The sequence below is a fragment of the Natrix helvetica genome (genome assembly GCF_964273705.1).
Source record: "Natrix helvetica genome assembly, chromosome: 3".
NCBI lineage: Eukaryota > Metazoa > Chordata > Lepidosauria > Squamata > Natricidae > Natrix > Natrix helvetica.
Window position 1 is genome coordinate 139,999,799 of NC_138549.1, and position 27,413 is coordinate 140,027,211.

Below are 27,413 nucleotides of genomic sequence, written 5' to 3' on the forward strand. Positions count from 1 at the left end.
TTCCTTCCTCCCTCCCTCCCTTTTTATGTTAAAATTTTATTTAACAACAATATAGTATGTAATGTACAGTATGTAGAATTACATGTACTTCCTTCTTGTAAGAAGCTACGCGAAAGTGCTCAACGCTTGCTTTATTTTTTACTCTTATTATTAATCCTTTTTATTTTATTTAAAACAGGGGTATTTTCAAAAAAGATATTTACCTGTGAAGACACAAATAACTATTGGGGTTAAACAATTACTGTTCAATTAAGCATTAGTAAAAGATACTAAGCAGAGTGTGTTAAATTGGTTTCATGATGTAAAAAGTATATAGGTAAATATTTAATTTCTGATTTCCCCTTTCTATGAGTCTAACTAATTTTGCAATACCTGATGGCTTAAGCTTTAGAATTCATGTCTAGAAAAGCTAAATTGGATGAGATAAATAGAAAAAAATTGAAGAAATTTCCAGAGAAGTTAACTATTTCTCAATAAATTAAGCTTTGTAAACATCAGTTGTCTATGTTAACAGTAAAAAAAATGAAAATGAATTATATAAGTAAAAAAATGAATTTACAAATAAATCAAGAAATGGCTGAAATACAAATTATGAAAATTACAAGGAACAGAGTCAGGTTTTTGAATGGACTTATAACAAAAAAAAGAAAATTTCTGAAGCTTAAAAAAAATTAAACCAGTAAGAATACCTAGACCAGGGGGATTGACAGGTTTTATTATACATAATTTGAGGATTTTATAACCTTTACAAAACACACTGAACTCTATATTGCAGGAGGAAAGATGCTGGAGAGTTAGAAAGAGGTCAACAGTAGAACTAATATTTAAAGAGGGATAGTTTTGACTTGAATCAGAAACTATAGGCTGATATTATTAAGACTGAAAACAAATTTGCAAGAATTTATGCATGAGGATCAATGGGGGTTTTATCTAAAAGACAGTTAAGGGACAATGTTTAGAAATGCATTGAGCATTTTGAAATATTTAGAGCAATATAATGAAAAACAAGCCACCTGGACTTTCTTAGATGCAGAGAAGGCATTTGATTATTTGAACTGGCTTTTGTGCTGAATATTTTGGAAGATATTAATTTTGAACATTATAAAATGAGTAAAATAAATTTACACTTCACAGAAAGCACAAATAATTGTTAACGGAAATATAACAAAACCATGTAAGATACTAAAAGGAATAAAATAAGGTTGTACACTGTCTCCTCTTTCCTATTTTGGTTCTTGAAATATTGAATAGAGATATAACACAAGATGAGAAGGTTGTGGGACTAAAGATTTTAAAAGACACTTATAAGTTAAGAGTTTTCTCAGATGACTTGGTTTTTGGTTTTGGAAGATGCTTTAAAGGGAATTGAAACATTAATAGATTATTTTTAAAAATAATAGTTTCAAGATTGATAAACAGAAGATAAATATATTAACAAATAGAAGAGCAAATAGAAATGTTGAATAAAATAGGTTTTTAAATTAAGAAGATAAAATGTCTTGAGTAAAAATGACAAATATGAACTGTAAGATTTCAAAATAACTATGTTAAGAAATGGAATTGAGTTCAATGGATAGGTTAAGATAGGAGAAATTACCACTGTCATTGCTGGAGAAATTTCTGTGATAAAAATGAAAGTTTTGCCAAGAATTATACTTTTGTTTCAGCCAATATCTGATTTGGCAATTGATGCTCCATCTAAACAGAAGGCTGAAGGATATAGCTATATTTGTGTGCTGGGGGAGGAAGGAAACATGGCTTAAATATAAGGTGTTACAAAATGCAAAGGAAAGGAGGATTGAATCTAACTGATTTTAAATTATATTTTGGAGCTTGCTGTTTAGCTTGGATGAAAGAATGGGTATTGCTGAGAAAAGGAAGGCTCTTGGAATTAGAAGGACACAACCTAACATTTGGGTTGCATGTGTGTTTGTGGTATGATGAAGTCCAGGTTAATTTAGATTTTAAAAATGATTATGTTAGGCATTCCCAATGGAGAATATGGAATAGATAGAAAACCAGATTGTGCCAATACACATCTCTATGGATCTCAGCACAAGATTCATTTTATAGATGAGAAATAATAGGGAAAGAGAAATCATGAGGTAATAGAATTTTATCAAGGGTAATGTACTGTAAATAAACTCAAGGGAAGAACTAGTGGCAGTGAGATATAGTTGTTAATGTTTTTTTTCTATTTATTTGTCATATTTTAAAACTCCTACCAAAATGGAACAGCTTCAATTAATTAGGGCAATTAACTGAATTACCAGCTTGATTAATATATATAGAGAAAGAGCATTACACAGACCTCTAGAGGAAGCATATTTTAGAGTGTGGGGGCCACTAGCAAGAAGGCCTGGTACCTGGTTTCTATGTACGAGGAAGGAGAGAAGGAGAAGGAGAGGGAGGGAGAAGGGGGAGAGAGAAATCTAATGGTATGTACATGTAATAAATAAATATACAAATGTAACAGGAATGTAACATGCAAGTTCTTTATGATAAAAGTGGGTATAAAAATAAAATACAAATAATCAGATTTAAAGAATTTGTACCTGAATATCAAAAGAAATTAAGAAATATCTTGAATATGAAATAATAAACAGCCACTGATGATACTTAAAATTCAACCCAGGCCTAGAAAATCCATGAAGTGTGCCAAAGAATTTCAGTGGTTTAAAAACATAGTTGAAATGTACTGTCTAAAAATGATGTTCTTTTTAAATAATGTATAGGTACATGTTTAAAATTAACGATTCCCATGATACAACTGGAGACTTCAGTTCTCTTTTAAATGTTTATCTGTTGAGCTTGTTATATGCCACATTAAGCTCCCTCCCAGGCCAGCAACCTCTCTGTCATCACAAGGCATATTTCTGAGAGCCTCATTTCATTCTGGAGAGAATAAAATAAAAAGGAAAAGCAACAGCTGTGATCTCTATTGGATACAAGACTTTTCAACCCTACCAACTGGCTTCTTCTTACACGTGACTTCCAACTTCGTGCTCTGCCAATACCTGACAAGGAACCTTCGACAACATCTGATAGAGAGTAAGTCTCATCACATGAAACACAGCAATTTTTTTTTTTAATGTTCTACTTTATTTTGCATCACATATAGGTTTTGTTACATTACTACAAGCAAAATATGAAACCTCAGTGCTGAACAGTTGGGGACTTGTGAGGATGTGTTGAAAACAGGAATGCTAAATGCGCAGTTTGCTCAGCATGGAATGGATAAACACCAAAACTGAGAGTGCTTTTTATGTTTTTATTTCAATTTTATAACGTTTGTATAGCTATTAAAATAACTTTGTACAAGTCTCCGAAGACAATCAGTTGAAGTTAGAAAATTTGGTAACTACTATTCAAACAACTGTTGGATATGGGACATTCTAAAATAGTCATTCGTTTCTATGTTAAATATGTTTTAGAAAGGCATCCTGTCTTTTTTGCTGTTCCTTGCTACAAAACCTATTTATTTGTAGCTGAGGCTCTTCATAGGATCATCCATCCATCCACAGATATGAGATCTGAATCTACACAAAAGCCTACTAGAATATTCTCCAGCTGAGATTTTTGATGGGAAGTCTATTTCATTGAGCATATCTAACAACATGATTCCCGCTGTTTTTTCAATTTCCCCAAGGCAAACTCAACAGTTCTAGAAACAAAGCAGTTACTACAATAAGCATCTGTACAGGCAAAGATGAAAAGGTGATGTGTACGCAAAATGGCAAGTCAAAGAACACAATCACAAGCGAGCAATCATTTTTTTCACCATGCTTTCTGCGCAACACATATAGAAGAGAGTACGACATGTACCTTAGACATTGTGCAGTACTTCAGGTGAGGTTAAAGACAGCACAATTCTGGCAATTTACTTATGCTTGGACATCCATTTATAACACAGGTAAGTCCTCTCCTCGACTTATGACAATTAAGCCAAAGTTTCTGTTGCTAATTGAGACATTGGTTAAATGAATGTTGCTCCATTTTATGACCTTTCTTGCCATGGTAGTTAAGTGAAACACTGCAGTTGTTAAATTAGTAATATGTTTTTTCTGTGAATCTGGCTTTCCCATAGACTTTGCTTGTCAGAAAGGTGACCCCAGTGATATTGCAACTGTCATAACTCTGAGTCAGTTGCCAAGTATCTGAATCACATGACCATGGGGATGCCGCAATGGTCATAAGTGTGAAAGACAGGCATAATCACATTTTTTCAGTGCCATTGTAACTTCGGATGGTCACTAAATGAACTGTTGTAAGTCAAAGACTATGTGTATTGTGAAGCTGACCACTGAACAGGTCTGGGGGATGTCATTCTTTAGAACAGTAGTTGAAAATGCTTCTATGGAATGTGAAACAGATTAATGGGTAAAATCCTTTTAATCTGTCTCACATGTAACTTGCATCTGCACAGCCAACCCATTTGCCCTCCCTCCCCATGGCAGCAAAAGTTAGATTCCTCTAATGGTATTAATGCTACAAGTTCTTCAGCTACAAGGTTTTCAGAATTGAGAGGCCTTGAGACCATACAAAGCAATTCCAACTGTAGCTATGTGATAGAACATTACCATATTGATTATGGGCGGCTCTTTTTGGTCTGGTAAAAATTGAAGTTGAGAGTTCTGAGATCATAGGAGTGGGTTCCAGTTTGAACAATCCTGATCCACACACATGTGAAGGGGGGGTGGGGTGGGGGAGAAGGAAGCAACGACCAGCCCAGTGTCAGGTCAGAAGAGAAAAAAAGACTGAATGCTAATATTAAATTGCAGGTATCTATTGGGAGTAGCTATTAAAAAGAGCTAAGGGAGTGCTTCTATTGGTGCAGTGTAATTTCTGACTCATTCTGGTAGGTTTTTTGCACAGATGGAGACTCCATATATGGAATGTGATGCACAGAGACCAAAATAAACCAAAAATAATCCAAAAGTATAGAAACAAAAATAATTACTAACTGGGAAGATTAGAAGAGAAGATCAATTCCTATTTTCAAAACTGTATATGTGTTACTCCCTAATCAACTATCCAACCAAGGGACAGCTTAATTGGGAGATATCTGTCTCCCTTTTCCTCCAATTAGAAATAAGGAGGGATGGAGTCAATGTTACTTAAACCAGGAATTAATCAGACAACAAGCTTAGGCAAAAATAATATTCTTTAGACCACAGTGACTAAACATACAGAGCTGTATTTCATACATTTTGCTATGAAACAAATAGCAAGCTTACAAAAATGTTGTACATTTTCTTTTTCAATTAAGCAAGAGTGCACAATTTTTCTCAGGCAGAGTGTCTCATAATATACTGTCTCTACAACAGATGAATTGGAGTCTGATTTGGTAAGGTAGCATCAACAATGGTTAAAGCAATCCAGCTACAAAGTGAAAATGTACACACAGTAGTTGACAATCCAGATAATAATTTCAATTAATTTCATTGAAGCAATATTCTCAAATGAATTATAACTGGCATGAGAAAAAGAGTTCACTACACTATACAGAGATAATTCCTATTTGCAGCAACATTGCAAAATAAAAAAACTAAACAAAGCAATCGCATTTTATATGTTTGGCTGCTTTACTTAATTGGTTGGCATGTTATATAAATGCACCCTCTACTGGATCCCAAAATTACAGCAACTATCCAGATTTTAAGAGAAGAATAAAATTTCTCTGAATAAAGATCCCATTATAATGACTACATGGGAAAATTCATCATTCAATTTATTTTCTTATTTAAAATATGCAAAAAGTTCCCCCTTCTGTCTTGTAGGGGTTTTTTTTTTAAATAACCAGTCTAGCCACTATCCTTGCAATTTCCTGGTGATCTTCCTGTTGAGATATAATGACACCTGGTTCTGCATAGATAGCTGACAAGCCACTTAGAGCTTCTTTTAAATTTTATTAGACATATTTTGCAACCTGAAAATGCAGAAGTATGTCAAACACCCTCCTGGAACATACAGCAAGATGTAAAGTCATTATTGTAAATCTACTTTAAGAGTCTAAGATCTCTTGCCCAAAAGAGCCTCCAGAAATTGTGAACGCCCCAACACTGCAAGTTTTTAAGAAGATGTTGGATAACCATTTGTCTGAAGTGGTGTAGGGTTTCCTGCCTAGGCAGGAGGTTGGACTAGAAGACCTCCAAAGTCCCTTCCAACTCTGTGGTCTATTCTAAAGAGATCTTTTTGTACTTCTGTGACTCTTGAGGTTACTCAAACTCTACTGACACCACCCATCTTGTCAAGTATTATTTGGCTACTTAAGGATATATGCTAAATGTATTTGTTGTTAATATACAAGTTACTTCATAATTTAGTAAAAGTTTCACAGGGTTTTCAAATCTCAAAGTCTGGCTCCCAAATTAGTGGCATCTATAATATTCTCACTAGTAATCAGCTCTGATCAGGTTTACAAAATAATTTAATTTAATTTTTAAAAGAAACTATTTATTTTCCTTATCTGATAATCAGGATAACATATCTGTTCTGTCCCGTGATTCTAATGAATATGCAGACACAGGCTTGGCTGTCTGCCACGACTAATTACAGAGATAAAACCACCCCTTGGCTAAGAGCCTAGAACGCTATCTTCAAGAAACCAAGATTAGACTTACAGAATGCTTTCTCAACGGCTAGTAAAATGGACTGTTGTTTCCTGCAAAGATTCCCCTTCCGTCGCTCCACCTATAAACTCTTTGGGAGGGGCCACAACAGTAGCCAGCTGTCCCTATTTCCTTCTATGACGTCTTCTCCACAGCTGCTCCCTTCTCCTCTCAGCTCTACGCACACGCACATCAGGGACAACCCTCCTCTGTTCCTCCTCACTGCTCCCTGACTCAGATGCTACCTGGTGGCCAACAAGCCTCTCTAGTCCCTGCTCTGACTCCAAACACCCTCCAGAGTCTTCCTCATCCTCCAAAGCAGTCCCCTAATGGTCATCGCTTCCATAGTCCACCAACAGCTGGCCGCTGCTGGGCCACAACAATATCCTTCTCCTATCTTGATTGGAATGGTATCTTAAACCAAATCAGACTCCAATTCATAAGAACAACAGCTTTTCCTTCAGGGTTCCAGCAAGAGCCTCTTCCAGGTGCCAGCAGTCAGCCTGAGTTGCAAACAGTACATATTGTCATTGGAAAAAAATATCACTTTTCTACCAGTAAATGAATCATTGTGAGGTTGATCTCCTTGTGTTCCAAAAAGTTTGAGAGGTGCTTAAGAGGCGATGACTAGCTTACTGGCATTGTGTCCTTTGATGTGTTGTCCCTGAACCCAATCCTTCCCCTCTGCCCATAATAATTATTTTGGGAAAAGTGAGCTTTTCTTCCCACCTTGAAACAGAAAAGCACACAAAGAAGTAAAACTATGAATTATTCCTTTGTTCTCTCAAGTATGCAAGATGCTAGTCATGATTTAAAAAAAAAACTTACGAATTCAGAACTTAATAATGAAATCCAAAAGTACAAGAGACTATTATAAAATGCATGTTGCTATGAAGTAATCATTGAATAGGTGGAAAATATGAATTTGAACTGCCTTTATATAAAGACAATTTGTGACTCAAATTGAATCCAGGTAGCCTTTTTTACTTCTGAGACATAAAAATTATACAGTATCTATCACAATAACATTGGATTTAATAAAGGGGAATAGTCTCTATTGGATAACAAGGGTTCTTTTCCAAGTTTGAATGAACACGGTTTTCCCAGCAGTAGGAAAAACTCAAAAAGGTGCAAGAAACTGCCTACGGATAGGTTTTTCAGGACACTTAATTATTATTCTAGAAAGAATCATAAATAAAGATGTTCCTCACAGAAGTATTAATTTCTGAAAGTGTTCATAAAACAAAAAACAAATGACTGTCCTCATGATGATGGACATACCTGGTATGTACACTGTCAAGTAAAGGTCCACTTCTTGCTTTTAACTGGTCGACTTCTAGCCTCAACCTGTCAATTTCATCAGACAGCCTCCTCTGTTCAGAATAAAAGCAGAAATTGTTTCTCTACAATCTCTAGGCAATAATAACTTTCAAAATGAATGCATTTGTGACATTAAAATGCATACAAGCAAATAACAATGAAACAAAGCAGGAAATAGAAAAATACTACTACAAAGAGACAGAAGGAACATTTCTGAAGTGCTAGCCAAAAAAGCCGAGGCTGTGCTAGAAAATATTATTTCCGAGAAGAATCTATAACTAAATATAGAATAAATCTCACATTTGTGACTGTTTATCTAAATTTTTAATGAATGGAAGCCTCAACAATATATTTTCTAGATTACAACTTTGTACTTAATTTACCTTTGGTTCATTTTTATATCCATGGAGGTTGGAATTATGCTTTTCTAATCAGAAAAAGAAACACTAGGTGTTTCATTATACAACTGTTACATTCACTGTTGGTTATTACTATGTAAACTATCAGTCATACCAATATGACTATTTGATATCTTCTGACTGGGTTACTTGAAGACATCAAAAGTAATTCTGATAAATATGTCCGGTACGTCTTACACAAGGTTTAGTAATAGCATTTACCTTGTCATGCTGCTGCTCTTCAATCTGTTTTTGAGTATTTTCCAGTTCTTGCAACAATGTGTTCTTAAAAACCAAAAAAAAAAGTAATTAGAAACATAAGGGGCCTGAGATAAGATAGTAGAAGGTATACCCATGATAATAAATTATTTATTTTATCATAATTATTAAAACAAGTAATTAATAAGGAGCAATACTCAAGCTAGATTGGGAATAGTGCTAGTTACACTAAGAGGAACAATATCACAGAAACAAATTACACATCACAGACATTGAAGAAAGGATGGTTCTTCTTAGATTATCATAGACATGGCCAAAGAGTAAAAATCTCCTCTTCCTGCCTGATCCTAATTCAGTCCCACTGCCATTATTCTACCTAATTATTTGTCAAATTCTTATAGAGCAGATTAACCATAGTACAAATGGAAAAATTGTAAATATTTCATGAAAACGGACCAGAAATCTTTTTCATAGTGCTGTACAGGAATAATATTTGCCAGTTATAATAGAGCTGTAGAAATTATACATCATTTATAATGTATAATTATTTGTTTATTTTCATGAATTGCTATAAAATTTCTTGGGGAAAAACTACAATACATGTTTTCAAATATAATTTGAAAGTGAAGTATCTTTGGGTCTTAAGTATATTTAGTAGCATCACTGAAGATATCAGTAGGAGGGATGCCAAAATCATTTAAACTTTGCAGTGTCAAATATAAAAAACCAAGTTTCTTTGAAGATATTTTTTCTTAGACAGGCAACAATTAGATTTTCAGTCCAGAAATGATTCCCTGCATTTACAAAATATCATTTATATTTGGAAGTACAATACAATACAATAGTAGAGTTGGAAGGGACCTTGGAGGTCTTCTAGTCCAACCCCCTGCCTAGGCAGGAAACCCTATACCGTTCCAGACAAATGGCTATCCAACATCTTCTTAAAGACTTCCAGTGTTGGGGCATTCACAACTTCTGGAGGCAAGCTGTTCCACTGATTAATTGTTCTAACTGTCAGGAAGTTTCTCCTCAGTTCTAAGTTGCTTCTCTCCTTGATTAGTTTCCACCCATTGCTTCTTGTTCTACCCTCAGGTGCTTTGGAGAATAGCTTGACTCCCTCTTCTTTGTGGCAACCTCTGAGATATTGGAACACTGCTATCATGTCTCCCCTAGTCCTTCTTTCTCTTAAGCTAGACATACCCAGTTCCTGCAACCGTTCTTCATATGTTTTAGTCTCCAGTCCCCTAATCATCTTTGTTGCTCTTCTCTGCACTCTTTCTAGAGTCTCCACATCTTTTTTACATCGTGGCGACCAGAACTGAATGCAGTATTCCAAGTGTGACCTTACCAAGGAATTATAAAGTGGTATTAACACTTCACGTGATCTTGATTCTATCCCTCTGTTGATGCAGCCTAGAACTGTGTTGGCTTTTTTGGCAGCTGCTGCACACTGCTGGCTCATATTTAAATGGTTGTCCACTAGAACTCCAAGATCCCTCTCACAGTTACTACTATTGAGCACGGTACCACCTATACTGTACCTGTGCATTCCATTTTTGTTGCCTAAATGTAATGCGGTTGAAATGATATTGTTATTCAGCACTGATATAAATGAAAGGGGTAAGCAGTAATGGCACCAGAATGACATTAAGTTTAGGCTCATTCGCTAGAAAGGAGGATTTTATTATAAATGGTACTGACTGTTATTCTTGTTTATGATCCTTGAAGATGGCACTCCCTGAGCAAAGAAATATGAAGATAGCCTGGTCCACCAGATCTAACTTGATGGACAAATATTACTGCTAGCTGTACAGACACTTTAAGGGTGATAACCTTCAATTGCACCCAGAAGTCAACTGTCAACCAATGCAGCTTGAACAGTAATAGTGTTATATGGATGAATCAAGATTCATCTGTAATGATTATTTTGTAATCATGTGTATATTTATTTAGTAGGACTACCTCCTCACGAAAGTCAATCAATTTGCAGCTAAACAAAAGTATCTAGTACAATGGTATGAATTAGTAGAATGAAATGAAATACTGTAAACAAGGTAATAGTATGTTTTATTTAGGATGTGTGTGAGCCATATTATCACTTCTAAATGTGTAAAGTAATTATGCTAAATGTTGATCATATAAAAATTGAATTTGAAAACATATGTTGCTAACAGAAAATAGATGGAGCGGATTTATTTCTAAAGAGAAGGGGGAAATGATATTGTTTATATATGTTAAAAATTAGAAATTGGAAAATATGAGAAGAAAAGTATATGGCTAAAATTGGAAATAATGGAAATGTAATGTAGAATGAATTATGTATTTGTGGAAATGTTAAAAGGGGAACCCGGACAACACTATGTTCACAAAAGATTTTTTTTATTATGCAGCAAAAATAAAATAAAAAACTTTTTATTTAAAAAAACTACCTTTCTTACCCATGAATTCTCAACTGCATCTCAAGCAACCAAAATCTGGCTTTTTGATAGCAGATATAGGCGCGCAGAGAAAGACATGATAAGTTTCTCAGAAATTCAAGATGTGAATGTGGCTCAGTGAAATAAAGGGATTTCAAAAAAAAAATTTAAGCCAGAATTCTATTCCATATTTATTGCAGCAGCTATTTAAATCATACTTTCATAGTTCATGACAAGAGCAAAGAGAAAAATTCCAGAAAGAAGGCAAGTCTTGTAAAAACTAAGGCAGCAAAAAATCAACCCCTCTAGCCAACCTATTCCCATGCTCTAATGCAAGGCAGCACTAATAATTTTCTAATATTCCTTTGACATAAATCACTGGCTTGAATACAGCTGCTACAATTACTGCAGGTAATCCTCAACTTACAACCACAATTGAGCCCAAAATGTGTGTTGTTAAGTGAGACATTTGTTAAGTGACTTTTACCCCATTTTACAGTCTGTCTTGCCACAATTGTTAAGAATCACTGTGGTTGATAAGTTAGTAACCAGACTGTTAAGTAAATCTGGCTCCCCCATTGATTTTGCTGTCAGAAGGTATATTGAGTTGCTATGGTGTAAATGATCACAATACAATACAATACAATACAATAGTAAAGTTGGAAGGGACCTTGGAGGTCTTCTAGTCCAACCCCCTGCCTAGGCAGGAAACCCTGTACCGTTTCAGACAAATAGCTATCCAACATCTTCTTAAAGACTTCCAGTGTTGGGGCATTCACAACTTCTGGAGGCAAGCTGTTCCACTGATTAATTGTTCTAACTGTCAGGAAATTTCTCCTCAGTTCTAAGTTGCTTCTCTCCTTGATTAGTTTCCACCCATTGCTTCTTGTCCTACCCTCAGGTGCCTTGTAGAATAGTTTGACTCCCTCTTCTTTGTGGCAACCCCTGAGATATTGGAACAATGCTATCATGTCTCCCCTAGTCCTTCTTTCTATTAAGCTAAACAAAGCCAGTTCCTGCAACTTTTCTTCATATGTTTTAGTCTCCAGTCCCCTAATCATCTTTGTTGCTCTTCTCTGCATTCTTTCTAGAGTCTCCACATCTTTTTTACATCGTGGCGACCAGAACTGAATGCAGTATTCCAAGTGTGGCCTTACCAAGGCATTATAAAGTGGTATTAACACTTCACGTGATCTTGATTCTATCCCTCTATTTATGCAGCCTAGAACTGTGTTGGCTTTTTTGGCAGCCGCTGCACACTGCTGGCTCATATTTAAATGGTTGTCCACTAGGACTCCAAGATCCCTTTCACAGTTACTACTGTTGAGCAAGGTACCACCTATACTGTACCTGTGCATTCCGTTTTTGTTGCCTAAATGTAGAACCTTACTCTTTTCACTACTTAATATACTTAATATATCGTGTGGAAAATGAAGAATAATGGTTAGTCAAATAAACGAGTTATAATAATAATAATAATAATAATGTATATAAATATTTTTGATTTGATAATATGTGATTATATATGAATTGTAAGTGATGACTATGGAAAGGATGCACAGAAACCTTGTAACCAACTGACACACTGTAATTGAAGATGGCTTTATGTTTTTTGTTTTGTTTGTTTATGTTTGTCTAAAAATAAAAACTGTTTTTTTTTAAAAAGAAGGTTGCAAAAGTGATCACATAACCTTGGGACACAGCAACAGTCCTTAAGTATGAACCAGTTGCCAAACATCTGAATTTTGATCGCACGATCATGGAGACACTGCAAAGATTGTAACTCTGAAAAATGGTCATCATCACATTTTTCAGTGCCGTAACTTGGAACGGTCACTAAATGAACTGTCGTAAGTCACGGATTACCTGTATTCAAAACATCTATGATAAGATCCATCAAATGTCTTAGCTTCTTTTTTTTAATATCGATTTTTGAGGTTATGAACATTCTGGTGCCATCTTAGTTATCAGCAAAATTAATTTTCCTATTTGAATACAAAATAGTAAAAAGATCTGCACGATACTTTTTCTTCAAGGGCTGCCATTCTTTCTTTAAGATGAAGCTGAAGTCTCTCATTGGATTCACTCAGCAGCCTGTCCACAGTATCAGAGAGCCTCTTGTTATGTTCCTCGTTCATTTTCTCCCGTTGACGGGCCTGGGGGACATATCAAGATCAGCCAAACATTCCCAAGCAGTTTGCTCTGAGACTGCATTAAAATTAACCTTAATGATTCAAGAAAACAGAAATTGCTATTCTCCTTAACTAGCCCATTATAATGCCAGAAAATATTTACAACAAGGTGAAGGTCATTTTATTGACTGGAAATGTTAAGGGAGAACTACCCTCTAACTTTCTTTAACTTAACATCAGTTGAGAGAACTCTGCAAAAATATTATATGCACTGAAAATCAGAAGTGAGGTGCTATAAATTGAGCATCTATTTATTCTAGGTCTAGGATATAATAATATTCAAAATTTTATCGCCATTAACTGTTGTTGAAATTTTAATTAACATATCATAGAACAGTGATGGCGAACCTATGGCACGCATTTGTCAGGGCACACGAGGCGCTGCCCTGTCAGCTGACCAGCGCGCATGCGCGCACTGGCCAGCTGAGTTCACCTTTTTAAAAGCTATTTTTCGCCTTCCCCAGGCTCCAGAGTTTGCTCAGAGGGTGGTTTTAAGTGCTCCGAAGGCTTCAGGGACGGTCCCTGAAGCCTCCGGGGGGTCGGGGAGGCTCTTTTCGCCCTCCCCAGGCTCCTATAAAGCCCCTGGAGCCTGGGGAGGGCGAAAAAAGCATGTAAAAATGGGGGGGTCGTGCGTTGTGCGCACATGCGCACTGGGGGGATCGCGCATTGCATTATGGTTGCGGCACGTCTGCACTCAACCCCCCTGCGTTCCCCCCACTTGTGGCACGCGAGCCAAATAAGGTTCGCCATCACTGTCATAGAACAATAGAGTTGGAAGTGACTATGAAGTCTTCTAGGCAGAAATCACAGACCATTCCAGACAAATGGATGTTAAACCTTTGTTGGAAAACCTTCAAGTTATGGATGGAGTCACCCATAACTCTAGGCTGGAGGCTGTTCCCCTGCTTAATAGCTCTCAGAGTAGGAAATCAAATTCCTCCTTATTTCAAGTTTGTATACCTTTATATAAAGCGTCTATCTAGTGGTTCTTGTTTTACTCTTGAAAACGATGGTGAATAAATGTAAAGTATGCCCTCTTCTAATATTCAAGTATTGGAAGATTTATAAAATGCCTCCCTTTTGCCTACTTCTCTAGGCTATACATACCCACTTATTTTACTTACCCTTCATAGGATTTAGCCCAAAGCCTCTCAACATGATTGTTTTTTTCTTTAATGTCTTTCCAGTTCTTCAGTATTATTCTTGTATTACGGCAATCAAAACTAGATACAGTATTCCAGATGTAGTCTGACTAGGTCATCACAGACCAGAAGTATCATTTCTCATGATCTCAATATTATTGATTCAGGCCAAAACTGCAACTTCTGCTAGCTCATGCTTAATCTGTGGTCTAGACCCTACAGGATAACCAGGTCTTTCTCCTGAGTACTACTACCAGTCCAAGTTCAATCTATCTTGTACCTGTGCATCTGGGTATTTTTGTCCTAAATGCAGAACTTTATTGCCATTGAACAACATTTTGCTGGGTAGGGCCCAAAGTTTAAATCTATCAAGTTCGCTTTGAACCTTTAAGCTATCTTCTGTGTTGTTAGCAGCCCTCCCTAGCTTTGTGTCACCTGCAAATTTGACAAGCATTGCCTCTATCTCTTTTTCTAAATTATTTATAAAAATGTTCTTCCTTTCTAAGTACTTACAAACTCACTGCTTGATTTTTTTTTTTTTAGGATTTTCCCAGGTACCAATGACAAATCAGGTGGTCCATTTTCCTCTTTCTTTAAAACAAGGAACCAATGTTAACTCTACTCCAGTCTTCTGACCTGTATTCTATATGAAGGGCCACAACATGACATCTCAAGAAGGAAGACAGTTCACTTTGATCAGAGGCAGAAACAGGGAAAGTGGAATGTAGAAATAGGGTTCAGACAGAAAAGTCATCATAGATGGAGCCATCAAATATTATAACATTAAATTAATTAAATTACAGGAAGTGAAGCTAATTATTTAGATAACTATACCTAACATAACTAGGTATATCTAGTTTGCGTGGAGTTAAAGTGATTTCTTTTATTGCTTCAGTGCCACAGATTTAACTACATTGTAACAACCTATCACATAATCATAGTGTGGCGAAGATGTAAAACAACCATGTGCAATCCCAAAGGTGTTTTTTCAAGAGGCAACTGGACTTTCTGGTTTTCTTTGAAGCTGTCTGCAAGGAATATAAATCCTTCCACTCCCCACTATTCAGTCAGAGCTGAAGAAGCTTCTTGGATGAGAAGTGAAATGTCTTCAAAGAAAAACCAGAAAGTCCAGTTGCCTCTTGAAAAAGCACCTTTGGGACAACCATGACCTGGATGACTGAGAATCTCCACAGACAACCATGTGGGATATTCTTTCTCACAACAAGATATCCATGTGATGCCACATTTGTAAAAAAAAAAAAAACACACACACACATTAATATCAGGGGTGAAATTCATCAGGTTCTGACAGGTTCTGGAGAATCAATAGCAGAAATTTTGAGTAGTTCGGAGAACTGGCCAGTACTACTTCTGGATGGTCCCAGAGTTGGATGGGAATGGAAATTTTGCAATATCCTTCCCCCAGGAGTGGGGAGGGAATGGGGATTTTGCAATATCCTTCCCCAGCCACACCTACCATTCACGCCCACAGTAAAAAAATTGCATTTACCATTTTCAATTTGACAATACTCTGACCTGAAATAAAATAAAGCTACATTCTCTAGTGAAAAGAACTTACCCTTCCCAATTCTTGGTTCTTCTCCTCCAACTGAGTTTCCAGTTGCCGCAGTCGTTCTTCGATACTGCCATGCCTTTCCTCAGCCTATATAGAAAAATACATTCTCTAAAATGGTGGTTCTCAACCCCCTCAAGCAATGAATCTGAATCTGAACCTGAATCCCACCAAAATAAAAACAACGCACTGGGTTTTTAAAGAATATTTCTATATTATATGTCTTCTGTTATTGATTATTGTAAGTATTAATTAAATGAAAAACTGTTCTTAACAATAATCTGTACAATTATAATTGTGAAACAAACAGATAATAAATGCTTTCATATTAGCTTGAGGTTATATTTTACTGACTGGCATCTCAGTGTAAAAAAAACAACAACCCTAATTTTGATTTTCATTGGAGTAAGACATTGTGATCATATTCTGAGACTCTCTTTGTTTTACTCCAGTGTTAGAAGAAATCTTGATTTTCTTCTGAGATATTCAACCAATATCTTCAATAACTTCAGAATGAAGTTTCTGTTTCAGTCCAGATACAATGTTCTCACAACCCTAATCTACTACTTCACTCATGACTCAAAAGATCAATCTTTCTCCAATAAACAGCATTTTTAGCTCATTTCATTGGTGGTGGCATCTAGAAGCTGGGAAGGCCATAATGCTAAATCTTGGGGGACTGATTGCTTGCCCTTCAATCAGTCTCTCTCATCTTCTCCCATGCATTGATTTAAAAACAGGCAGCTCTCAATATACGACCACAATTGAGCCTAAAATTTCTGTTGCCAAACAAGACAATTACTAAGTTAATTTTGTTCCATTTTATTACCTTTTCTGCTACAGTTGTTAAGTGAATCACTGTAGTGCTATGTTGTTAAGTGAATCTGGCTCCCTCATTGATTTTGCTTGTCAGAAGATTGCAAAAGGTTTAAACATGACCTTGAGACACTGCAACTGTCGTAAATATGGGTCAGTTGCCAAGCATCTGAATTTTGATCACATGACCTTGGGCAGGTTGCAGAAATTGTAGGTGTGAAAAATGGTCATAAGTCACTTTTTGCAGTGCCTTTGTAACTTCAAACAGTCTCTAAATGAACTGCTGTAAGTCGAGGACTACCTGTAAATTACTTCTATCCTATCCAATGGTACCAACATTACCAATTACTAAACACTGCTCCAAAGAATTAACAAATCAGCTGTGGAAATGTGGGTTGGGAAAAATGGAGAAGATTTGTTCTTATATAAGATTACACTTATATGCCATATTGGTATAACTAAGCATCTGTGATACAACCAATGTGGATTTGCTTTTGTAAAATATTTGGAAAGGCAGCAAATTATTCTCTGAGAAATTCTAGAAATAGACCCTCTCAACCTCAGGACCCAGACATGAATTCATTACTCTATGGTTGAGAAAGCTATTTGAAACTCACAGCACATATTTCCTGGATAGTTCTGGTTTACATCAAGCCTTGTAAGTCTACATTTCATTCAAGAAGTATACAAAATGCTCCCATCTGATTCCTTAAATGCATCTATGTGCAAATAACAGACTTTATAGCAATACCACAAGCTTGGTAAATGGATCTTAATCCCAAAACTAAAATAAGCACACATAATGTCTGACAATTTAATGGGATAAAATGTGCTTTAAAGCATCCTTGGACAGCAGTTACTGCCCTCCAATTCTCTGTGCATTAAACAGTAAAGCCTAGTATAATCCATTGAAAAGTTCAGCACAACCAATCTTACTTAAATACCAGCGTAGGAGGCAAAGATACATAAACTGGATTTCTCAATCAGTTCCAAAACTCAAAATAACTCAAAATAACCCAATCCAGTGCTTCAGCTATTCAGAGCCTTAGCTTTTCTGATTTGGATAGCATCAACTATTTGAATCACATTAGAGTTTAACTGTACATCACTAGTAGCTACCTCTTAGGATAATTATAGCCCTAGAGAACGTTATGCTGGTCCTATTGATAATGCTGAACTTTTCATTTTTTTAAAAAAAAATTAGTCAGTTTTTAGAAGACTAATGAGTAGTTCATGACTTTTTCTAACTTGCTTTCCATCCCGAGAAAATCATATGGCCTGGATAGGTGCCAAACCATCTAGTAACCTAGGTTTTATTGAAAGCTCATTACAGTCCTGTCTACTTGCCTTGGTAAGAGCTGCTATTCTTTGTGCTAGCTCAGCTTCTACCTCAGGCAGAGTCTCCGCTTTCCTCATTGTCTGCTGCAGTTTCTGCTCCGCCAGCTCCAGAAGCTCCTGAAGATGCCTTGCCTTCTCTTCACACTGTGGAATGATGCAGAATGGCAGTAATGTATACCAGGAGCCAGAAATGCTAAGGATAGTTCCAAACTATGCTGGAGCTCTGTATTCTAATGCATATATTCCAACCAGAAACAAAGGAAAAGCTTGAATGCCAGTTTTCATTACACATGCTTTTGAGTCTGATTTTAAAAAAGCTACATAACAACATTTGCTGCTAAAGGATTATGGAATATTTGCATGATGTTCATTAGATCATGTTTTAAACCTGTATAAAATGTTCTGTATTGAAACACTCTGGCTCCAAAACATCCTGTCTCTATTCTAACTGTGTAAGACAATTATTTAAAGTGTAAAATAGGCTGTTTACATGATTCAACCTGAAACAGTGTGTTTTACATTTGAAAGAGAAGTGTTCTCAGCTTAAAACATTTCCAAAAGGCTCAAAATGGAATGTTTTGACTCAGAATGCTTCAAAATCAAAACGTTTTGCACACCCCCTACTAATTTTATATATTATAAAGTTCCTTCATAAATATTTCATTGGATTTATTTGTCACTCGGATAGCTTACGTAATGAAAACAAATAAATAAATAAAATGTTAAGCACAGCAGCAAATCCATACAAACATTTTAAGATTACAGTCTTATAACTTGAACACTCTGAATATTAAACCACTAAGGTAAATGGATTTGAGGCTAATACAAAACCAAGTTTAATATTAGGTATTGCTTGGAACCAGGGGTTGGATTCAGCCAGATAGGACCAGTTTGAGCGAACTGATAGTTCCAGCGATCAGTTGGCCCCACCATTCGCCCCTGCGCTACTCTGTCGTATATTTCCTTTGTTTGAAGCCCAGCTGATAGGCACGGCGGAGCGGATAGCCGCATCTCAGCTGTTTTGCTCACTGGGGCTATACTAGAAGGTAAGTTTTAGAGTTGTTTATAAATGCACTGCCGTGCAAAGCGCATGCTCTGCAAACCGGTTGTTACACTGGTTGAATCCCACCACTATTTGGAACCTGTACATAAAGATTGCGTTCTCCCACATGAATCAGCATAATAGGCCATTGTCTAAATGTTCCATAATCAGAAAATAAGACTTTCCAATTGCGATGCCCCATTTGTGAAAAGGTTGCATGGTACCTAATTTACTAGCCAAGGAATCGTTGGCAAAGACACGACTTTAAATATTTTTTACTCAAACCAAGTTGTCTGTTAATTTTAACTGTCTACATTTAAACATTATTTTAAAATTCTGTAGTTTGATTACAGATTTATATGCAAGAATAGCCAAGCAGCCCAATCTTTCTTTGAAGGCAAAGTAGTAGTGCTCCTGGGAAAGAATCATCTCAACAAGGAGAATATCTAGGAAGAAAGTTCTGCTGAGGAGGCAAAATGGGCTTTCAAAAATAGAGCGCATCATCCATGAGGCTCTCTATCAGATTGACGTTGGCATTCCACTTGCCATGACATTAAACCCCATTACCTGGCGATGGAGAGACTCTTTATTGGCAAGCTCATTCTCCAACTTGTCATTAAGGTCATGAATGGAAGTGGCTTCTCTCTGGGCTGCCAGGTAGCGTTTCTCGAGGGTGGTTATCCTCTCCTCCATGTCATCTTTTTGTGCCAAAGCCTGGGAAAGGAAATATTAAACAGGCAGGTTTACTTCTACAGTAGAGTCTACCACAATCTACTTTCATTGTAGATCAGATTCAGTCTGTATCCATTTTTCCACTCTTTAAGTTGGAAGTGGGGCAACAAGTGCTAAAAAACTCCATCACAGTTAAATCCTCTGATACCTGGCAGCAAATTATATTCTACGCATCATTTGCAGCTGTAGAAGTATCTGTCCAGTACTGATTGGTGCCTTTCATTATCTTTCAAAGATATTATCATAGGGGCTTCAAGAAGCAAAGGGAGATTAACAAGGAAGAGAGGCTGGTAGGAAATAAAATGTAACCTGGATTTTCAAGAACTTGCACTAAATATATAAGGAACCTGCCGAGCTTTTTCAAGCATTTTAACAGAATATTCTAAACTAGATTTACCTTTCTGGAAGAGTTTAGAATAATTTTATAATTTATTACTGCATAACTAACCCATTTCTTCAGTTACTTCAATAAACTCAGGATTTAGTCTAGCGAGAAAAACTAAATTATTTTAAATTGATTTAGAAGAGGTGTTTTTTTATGTGCCATCATTTTCACAACTGGAAGTTAGCACTCTGACCTCTCGTAGGTCTCTCTGGTACTTGTTGCTCATTTCTTCAGATTTGATGAGGTCCCTCCTGGCTGTGCTTAGATCTTCTTCAAGCTCAGCAACACTGGCAGCCAGACCGGCTAACCGTTCTTTAGCTTGTGCTAGTTCAAAGTTTTGTTTCTCTAGAAGCTCCTGCAATTCCACAATCTGACTTGCCCCATCATCTGGGTGTATAGAGCCATTGGGGAGTCTCTGTCAAGTAATATAGAAAAATATCCCAACATTTCATATCAATAGAGAATAGATAAATTAGAAGACTGAACAAGTGTCATTGCATGTTTCTAAAAAATTTCAACAAGCGCTAAGGTATCAGTCATTCTTTTTATTTGTAAACCACATAATAAGGTGGGTTTTTTCTTCCATTCAATTGTGACAGAGGCTGTCTGGACAAGTTCCTGCAGTTTTCTTGGCAAAGATTTCAAGGGTTGCCGTTGCCTACTTCCTAGGGCTGCGAGAAAGTGACTAGCCAATTAGGTCACCCAGATGGTTTTGTGCCTAAGGTAAAACTAGAACTCACAGTTTCCTGGTTTCTAGATTGATTCCTTACCCACTACACCAAACCAGCTGTATAGCTCTACACAATGTACCTTTTGAAAATAAGATGTCTTAAATTAGATGAACTCTTAGAACAATTGGGAAACTGTTCAATCAGCCTATTACAAAATTTTACAAATACAGCAAAAAAAAAAAAATTGCCTACAGGCTAAAGCAGGGGTAGTCAACCTTTTTATACCTACTGCCCACATTTGTATCTCTGTTAGTAGTAAAAAAATTTAACCGCCCACCGGTTCCACAGTAATGGTGATTTATAAGTAGGGAAGTAACTTTACTTTATAAAATTTATAAAGCAGAGTTACAGCAAACCCCTACCACCCACCATGAAAGCTGGAACGCCCACTAGTGGGCGGTAGGGACCAGGTTGACTACCACTGGGCTAAAGAGTCCCATGGGACATAATTGTCTGACTCACAATTGCAGACATACAGTATTTCAATTGTATCTTAGCTATTATCCAATTCCCTGAAAGTTGCCTTTTACCTTCCAAAGCATTTTTTGTCCAGATTCTTTGCCATCAGTCCTTTTTTCATCTTCCCCTACAGGTGCTTCCCTTTGGGAAGATCCTTGCTGAAGAGCATTTACCTGGAAAATACATATTCAGTAGAACTTACAGTTCTCATAAACAGGAAAACAATGCAAAGCAGATCTATAGAACAAGAACAAGGGATTTGGAACACTCCTGACAGTTAAACCGATATTTTAAAAGGTTTCAAAGGAGGTGGCGCACCTACTTTTCACTTACGACAAATTATTGGAAAGAAAACTCCCCATCCAATAAGTTATTTTGTGCAGTTTAAACTTCATGACATAATAAAACCATGCATGTATTTAACTAATCTTACTCGTTACATTGCTGCTATCTAATTCTGTCATTTTCTCTCTTTTTTTCTTTCCTTCCTTGGATATGACATTGTCCAGATATTATTTTATTTGCATCCCATCTTTATTATTATTACAAATAACTCAAGGTGGCAAACTTATCAAGCACATCTTCCTCCTCCTCTTTTCCTCACAACAACAATCTTGTGAGGTAGCTGGCTTTCATGACTAAGGAGAGACTTCAACTCATGGTCTTCTGCTTTCTAGCCTAGTGCTTTAACCACTAGACCAAACTGCCTATCTCTTACAATAAAGACAGATCATTTTGCCTTTTTACATTGGACTTTGTTGCTCTATGTGCTTGTGGTAAACAGAACTGACAGATTACTTGAGAAACAGTCCTACAAAATCTGGGATAGAAAATGAAATGCATATTTACTTGCTGGTGGGCACTGGATAGCTGTTCTTCTAGTGTTGCTACTCGTTCCAGGGCTGCTCTTAGGCGTTCTCTTACCTGAAAATGTCAAGAAACTGAATTGTTATTTAAAAGGGAAACTGATGATTACAGGGGTTTCTTGCAATTTATTGGACTAAGGTGCCAGATTTAAGAACACCTAGCATTTGAGACGCCATTTCATAATGCAAACAACTTAATGAGATCACTCTCAAATGATTTGCCAGAAGGGTGCAGAACTGCCAGCAATAGGAGCCTGGATCTCATCCAAATAACATAATGCTCTTGTGGGAGACTATGATCTTTCATATAGTGACTTGGTCTGCATGTGGAAAGAGTATTGTCTGTAAGCATAAACAGGAGATGATTTCAGAAAGTTGTCCAAATTAGTATTTTTCAACTTCAGCAACTTTAACGTGTTTGAACCAACTCCCAGAACCATCTAGTCAGCATTCTGAGAATTGAAATACTGTGTTGAATTAGAGTGGAAGTGGACTGCTGGAATATCCTTTTAGAAGAGCACTTGTACAAATTCAGTTTTGACAGTAGCTTCCTGGAATGTAAAGCAATAATATTTGAGAATTTTCCTCAAAGGGCAAAACCTTTTAATATGAAAATCATTTAGTGGAAGGATCAAAAGATGCATGAGAGCTCTAAGGAAGTGCTGAGCCAAAGCAGTACTAGACGTCACCACAGGTTTGTTATAAAAAGGTTATGAGTTAAAAACAGACGACTTTATTAAAGCTAAACTTTCTCCAACAAAATTAACCACTATGTAACCTTCTCATCCAACGCTTTATGATGTTCAAATAAAGACTTCAGGGCCTTCAGAACTTCAACCTCACTGGAGACACCTGATGGAGACTGAGCTTGCCGCTTTACTACCGTCATCCTCAAAGAGCGTTCATGCCTTGAGACCAGGCACTCCAAGTGCTCCAACAAAAGCTGAAAATCAAACAGCAGCTCCAGTTATTCCTTATGTAAGTCACCGTACGCAAGATAAATCCTTCAATCCTTGATTTGAATAATTACCAGGTTTAACTGCAAGGGCATTTTCTGCACCAGGAATATAGATATCAGACTAAGGCTGAAATCTTAAAAGCTAATAGATAAGATTTTACATATAAAAATAAATTAATAAACCAGTGACGTGCGGTGAGGTTTATGGCTGGTGAGGCTGGTGACGTCATCAGGAAGGTGGGGAATGGGACCACGTGTGCTGGAGGCGGAGGCTGCCTCAGCCTCCAGCACACGTGATCCCATTCCCCGCCTTCCTGAGCGTGCTCCGCCGGCTCGCGCTCCGCAGTCCTCGAAAGCGACTGGGGAATGACGAGAACCTTCCTGCCTCTGCTGGACTTTGCGCAAGTCCAGCAGAGGCAGGAAGGTTCTCGTTCCCCAGTTGCTTTCGCGGCTTCGTCATGCGGGAGCGCCGACAACATTTCTGCCTCCGCAGCTCCCGGCTGCGGCCGGACGGATGTATATAATATTATATATATATAGTATATAATATTATATACTATTATTTCATGAAGAGAGGTGAGGCTCTGCCTCCCTTGCCTCCCCTGACCGCACGTCCCTGTAATAAACATACATGCAATGAGGGATTGTTCACAGGAAAGGTAGCAGAGGAAGAGATAGGTAAGCTTTTTAAAACTGTCCTTGGATTAACTCAGAAATTATCCCCCTTTTAAACAAAATGTATTATAAAATGATTTATTAGACTGAGGTCCTCGAATGGGGGTTGTAACGCTCTAAGATGGTTACAATCTATTGGGAACAGGTGTGGGTTTTTTTAAGTTGATCACGTTTGTGCAGGCAAAGTGGGAGTAGTGTTAAAATTCACTCGTACTTAGTCTTGGCAAGCTTTTTTTGGTCTTGTGCAGCCAAAACTGAGACAAAAGCCCAGTCTGAGTTTTGAGAGATGGCTAAACCCCTGAGTGTAGCTATCTGTCAAAACCATTTGCCAATCATAACAGCACTGTGTCTGGCAGATGGTTTCTTGCTAGCGTGGCATGTAGTAGTGCATCCAAACTTTGAAGCATCTCTAAGTATAGAATTAGTGAAGTTCAGTACTTCTATTTCTCATTTTCTAGCTTTTCAAATGGAAAATGTATCAACATGCAATTGAGAAAGCTAATCATCTTCCAGTAATGCTGAAAAGAGTAAACCTAAGCAAAGAAAGTATAGTGAAAGTTATGTACGTATCTTTTGCCCAAGTTTAACTCTCCAAAAGAATCATTAGTTATATTCATAAGGTAATCATATAAGTTAGCAATTTATCTTAAGAGAACTTGGCTTTTCTTTAGAGACTGCCTTTTTTTCTGTTCAATTGTGTCCAATTCTCAGAGACTCCCTGCAGTTTTCTTTCCAAAGTTTTTCAGAAATGGTTTGCCATTATCTTTTTCCCCGGGCTGAGAGAGAGTAACCACCCAAAGGTCACCCAGGTGACTTTAAGGTGGAACTAGAACTCACGGTCTCCTGGTTTCTAGCCTGTTCCCTTAATCACTGCACCAAACTAACTCTCTGAGAGATTGCCTCCCTAATGTTCTTTGCAGTGGTTTACAAATACTTGAAGGACTGTCATAGACAGAAGGGTATGAATTTATTCTCCATAACTAGATATGGCCCTAAACTGCCTCTGCAGGTATGAAAACCAAGCTGCGCTCTAAGAAATATTTTAAAAAGGCCAACATTCTATAGAAATTACTCTGAATTTAACAGAGATTATCTTAAACCCCGTCATAACCAAAAGAACAAGAGAACAGTAACATCAAATATTACTGAAGATGGCAAATTCTACAAAAAGCTTTCAATCCTCTTAAAACTTAGGGCTGGGGAAAACTGCAAATTTTCTGTATTGTTGTCTATTAGATAACCTTAGCAAAAGGCAGACCAAGCTGCATCTCAATTAAACTAGGTAGTTAATTCTTGATTCATAAAGGAAACCATATGATTTCTTTCCTTTTAGCCTAGAATGATGCACAAATCAGGCCACTGTGGCATATTCCACAACTTATGATTAAAGCATGGCTGAATGTTATCTGCAAATATAAATGTTGCTTTTGGATTAAGCTACCAACAGAACTGTGTCTAGCATAAAACTCATTTATTACTCACCCGCGTATTATTGCGTTCTGCTTTCAGCTCAGAGATTTCCTCTTCCCTTTCCAACAGCTGTTCTCGACATGCATTGAGTTCCCTGGTCAATGTTGCAAATTCCTGCAAGACAATCATAAGCTCCACAATTGAGTTAGGTTTCTATAGATTTTGCCTAAATAAAAGTAATGCCATAAAAAAGGGAATTGCATCCCTATCCTTCTCCCACCCCCTATCCTACCCCAAAAGATCACAAAATATTTCAATTACCCAAACTGGGTTTATGTTACCCATCTGATTATGAATTATAAAATCAGCTAAATAAAATTCATAGTTGTTCTTCAACAAACAAAAAGCAAACTGCTTTCTTTCCTTCATTCTTGCTTAGCCAAGCAGCCAGACCAATGATAAAAGTTAATTTCTCTATCAGAACAATTCCATAAGAAATGTAACCCTTTCTAATGAGTAGCAAAGTTAAGGTACTTAATGGAAGATAAAGCCAGAAAGAGAAGGGAAAATAGGAGAAAATAACAATTGAGTCTGTAGGATTTTTCTCAGTAGCTGTTCCTCTAGACAAGAAATGCCTATACAGAACACATAAAACAAGGTACAGCTGAGAGATCACTTCCCATTGAACAAATTAAGGTTATAATTGCATCAAGCTTTTACTAGTTCTTAGGCTGATAATACACTCCCAATTTCCAGCTTCTGTGGAACTGGAGTGCTGCTTTTCTAGTTGTGAGCCAGCTGGGAGAGATACTTTGTCTTCCCATGAGAGGAAATCACAAAACCAAAACAAAATTGATTTTGCACACTCTGAAGGAAATCTTTTCACTACTGGTTGCTTTTTAACTCTAGACTGACAGGTTAGATGTTGGTTTTTCTCTTATGTTTAAACCCATTGGGATGAGATTTTCTTTCACACTAGCATTCCATGGTGGCCTCCCATTCAAATAGCAATAGCACTTAGACACACACACACACACACACACAGAATGATAGATAGATAGATAGATAGATAGATAGATAGATAGATAGATAGATAGATAGATAGATAGATAGATAGCTTCACAGTGCTTTACAGCCCTCTCTGAACTGTTTGCAGAGTCAGCATATTGCCTCCAACAATCTGGGTCCTCATTTTACCGACCTCAGAGGATGGAAGGCTGAGTCAACCTTGAACCGGTGAGAATCGAACTGCTGGCAGTCAGCAGAATTAGCCTGCAATATTGAATTCTAACCACCACCCCACCATGGCTCTGTCAAAAAATAAACTCTAAAATAGTTCACAAATTTTAGCTTACAATTCATCTATACATTGTATATCACTCCAGTCTGAGTACTCTCCATATCATATTTTTCTCCCTTGGACCACAACATAAGAAAGTCTAGCACTGGTTAGAAATACTAACATTGGTCAGCTTCTAAACCAAGACAAGATCAAACGGGTGCGGTCACCTGCCAAAGGGAAAGAAATAAACCACAGTTCATAATTTATCCTTTGCCATTGAACATTGGTGGCATTGTCCTGGGGGAGAAGCGAGAGAATCAACAAAAAGGAAAAGATTGTGGCTGCCCTTTCGGACATACAAGATTGTCTCTGACAGTGCAAAGCTACAGCTCCCCTTCAATGAATCTTTCACTGCCATGAGACACTATATATTTCCAAGAAAACTTCGGTAACTAGTTTTTTTTGCCTTTTCATTAGAATGGTGTTGCCATGTATTTATCAATTAGAGAACCTGCTGTGATGATGACTCTGTTAGAGATGTAAAACATTCATGGTGATAGGGAGAAAGAAGCAAGCTAAAAAAAATAATAGCCATCTCTCAAATGTTCCTTCTATAATTTTAGAGGACTTTAAAAAGTAAATGGCAATTGGAGAAATTTCTACAGACAGAGATTACCTCAAGAAGAGCAGAAATAAGCCAAGCAGTGTGCAAAACAGGGAAATACAATAGGAACTATTTTGGGATGTAGGAAGTTATCACCCAGCCCTCTCCTAGAAAAATGAAATATCCTAGGAAATATTGAAAAGGCAGAATATTATATTTTCCTGGATGTGAAAAAGGGAGAAA

At 37.0% G+C, this 27,413-nt stretch overlaps 1 protein-coding gene across 5 annotated transcripts in view; it reads right to left on the bottom strand.

The window, feature by feature from the left end:
* The window catches only part of PPFIA4 (PTPRF interacting protein alpha 4), a 125,072-nt gene that overhangs the window by 35,228 nt on the left and 62,431 nt on the right, over positions 1–27,413 (bottom strand). For all 5 annotated transcript variants that reach the window (XM_081947493.1, XM_081947492.1, XM_081947491.1 and 2 more), the window contains exons 3-13: positions 25,357–25,458; positions 23,020–23,184; positions 22,225–22,299; positions 21,447–21,548; positions 20,379–20,600; positions 19,636–19,782; positions 18,036–18,170; positions 15,879–15,962; positions 12,990–13,121; positions 8,552–8,614; positions 7,893–7,984 (exon numbers count right to left, since the gene is read on the bottom strand). In XM_081947493.1, the coding sequence (XP_081803619.1) occupies positions 7,893–7,984; positions 8,552–8,614; positions 12,990–13,121; positions 15,879–15,962; positions 18,036–18,170; positions 19,636–19,782; positions 20,379–20,600; positions 21,447–21,548; positions 22,225–22,299; positions 23,020–23,184; positions 25,357–25,458 (1,319 nt within the window). The remainder of the gene's footprint in view (positions 1–7,892; positions 7,985–8,551; positions 8,615–12,989; positions 13,122–15,878; positions 15,963–18,035; positions 18,171–19,635; positions 19,783–20,378; positions 20,601–21,446; positions 21,549–22,224; positions 22,300–23,019; positions 23,185–25,356; positions 25,459–27,413) is intronic.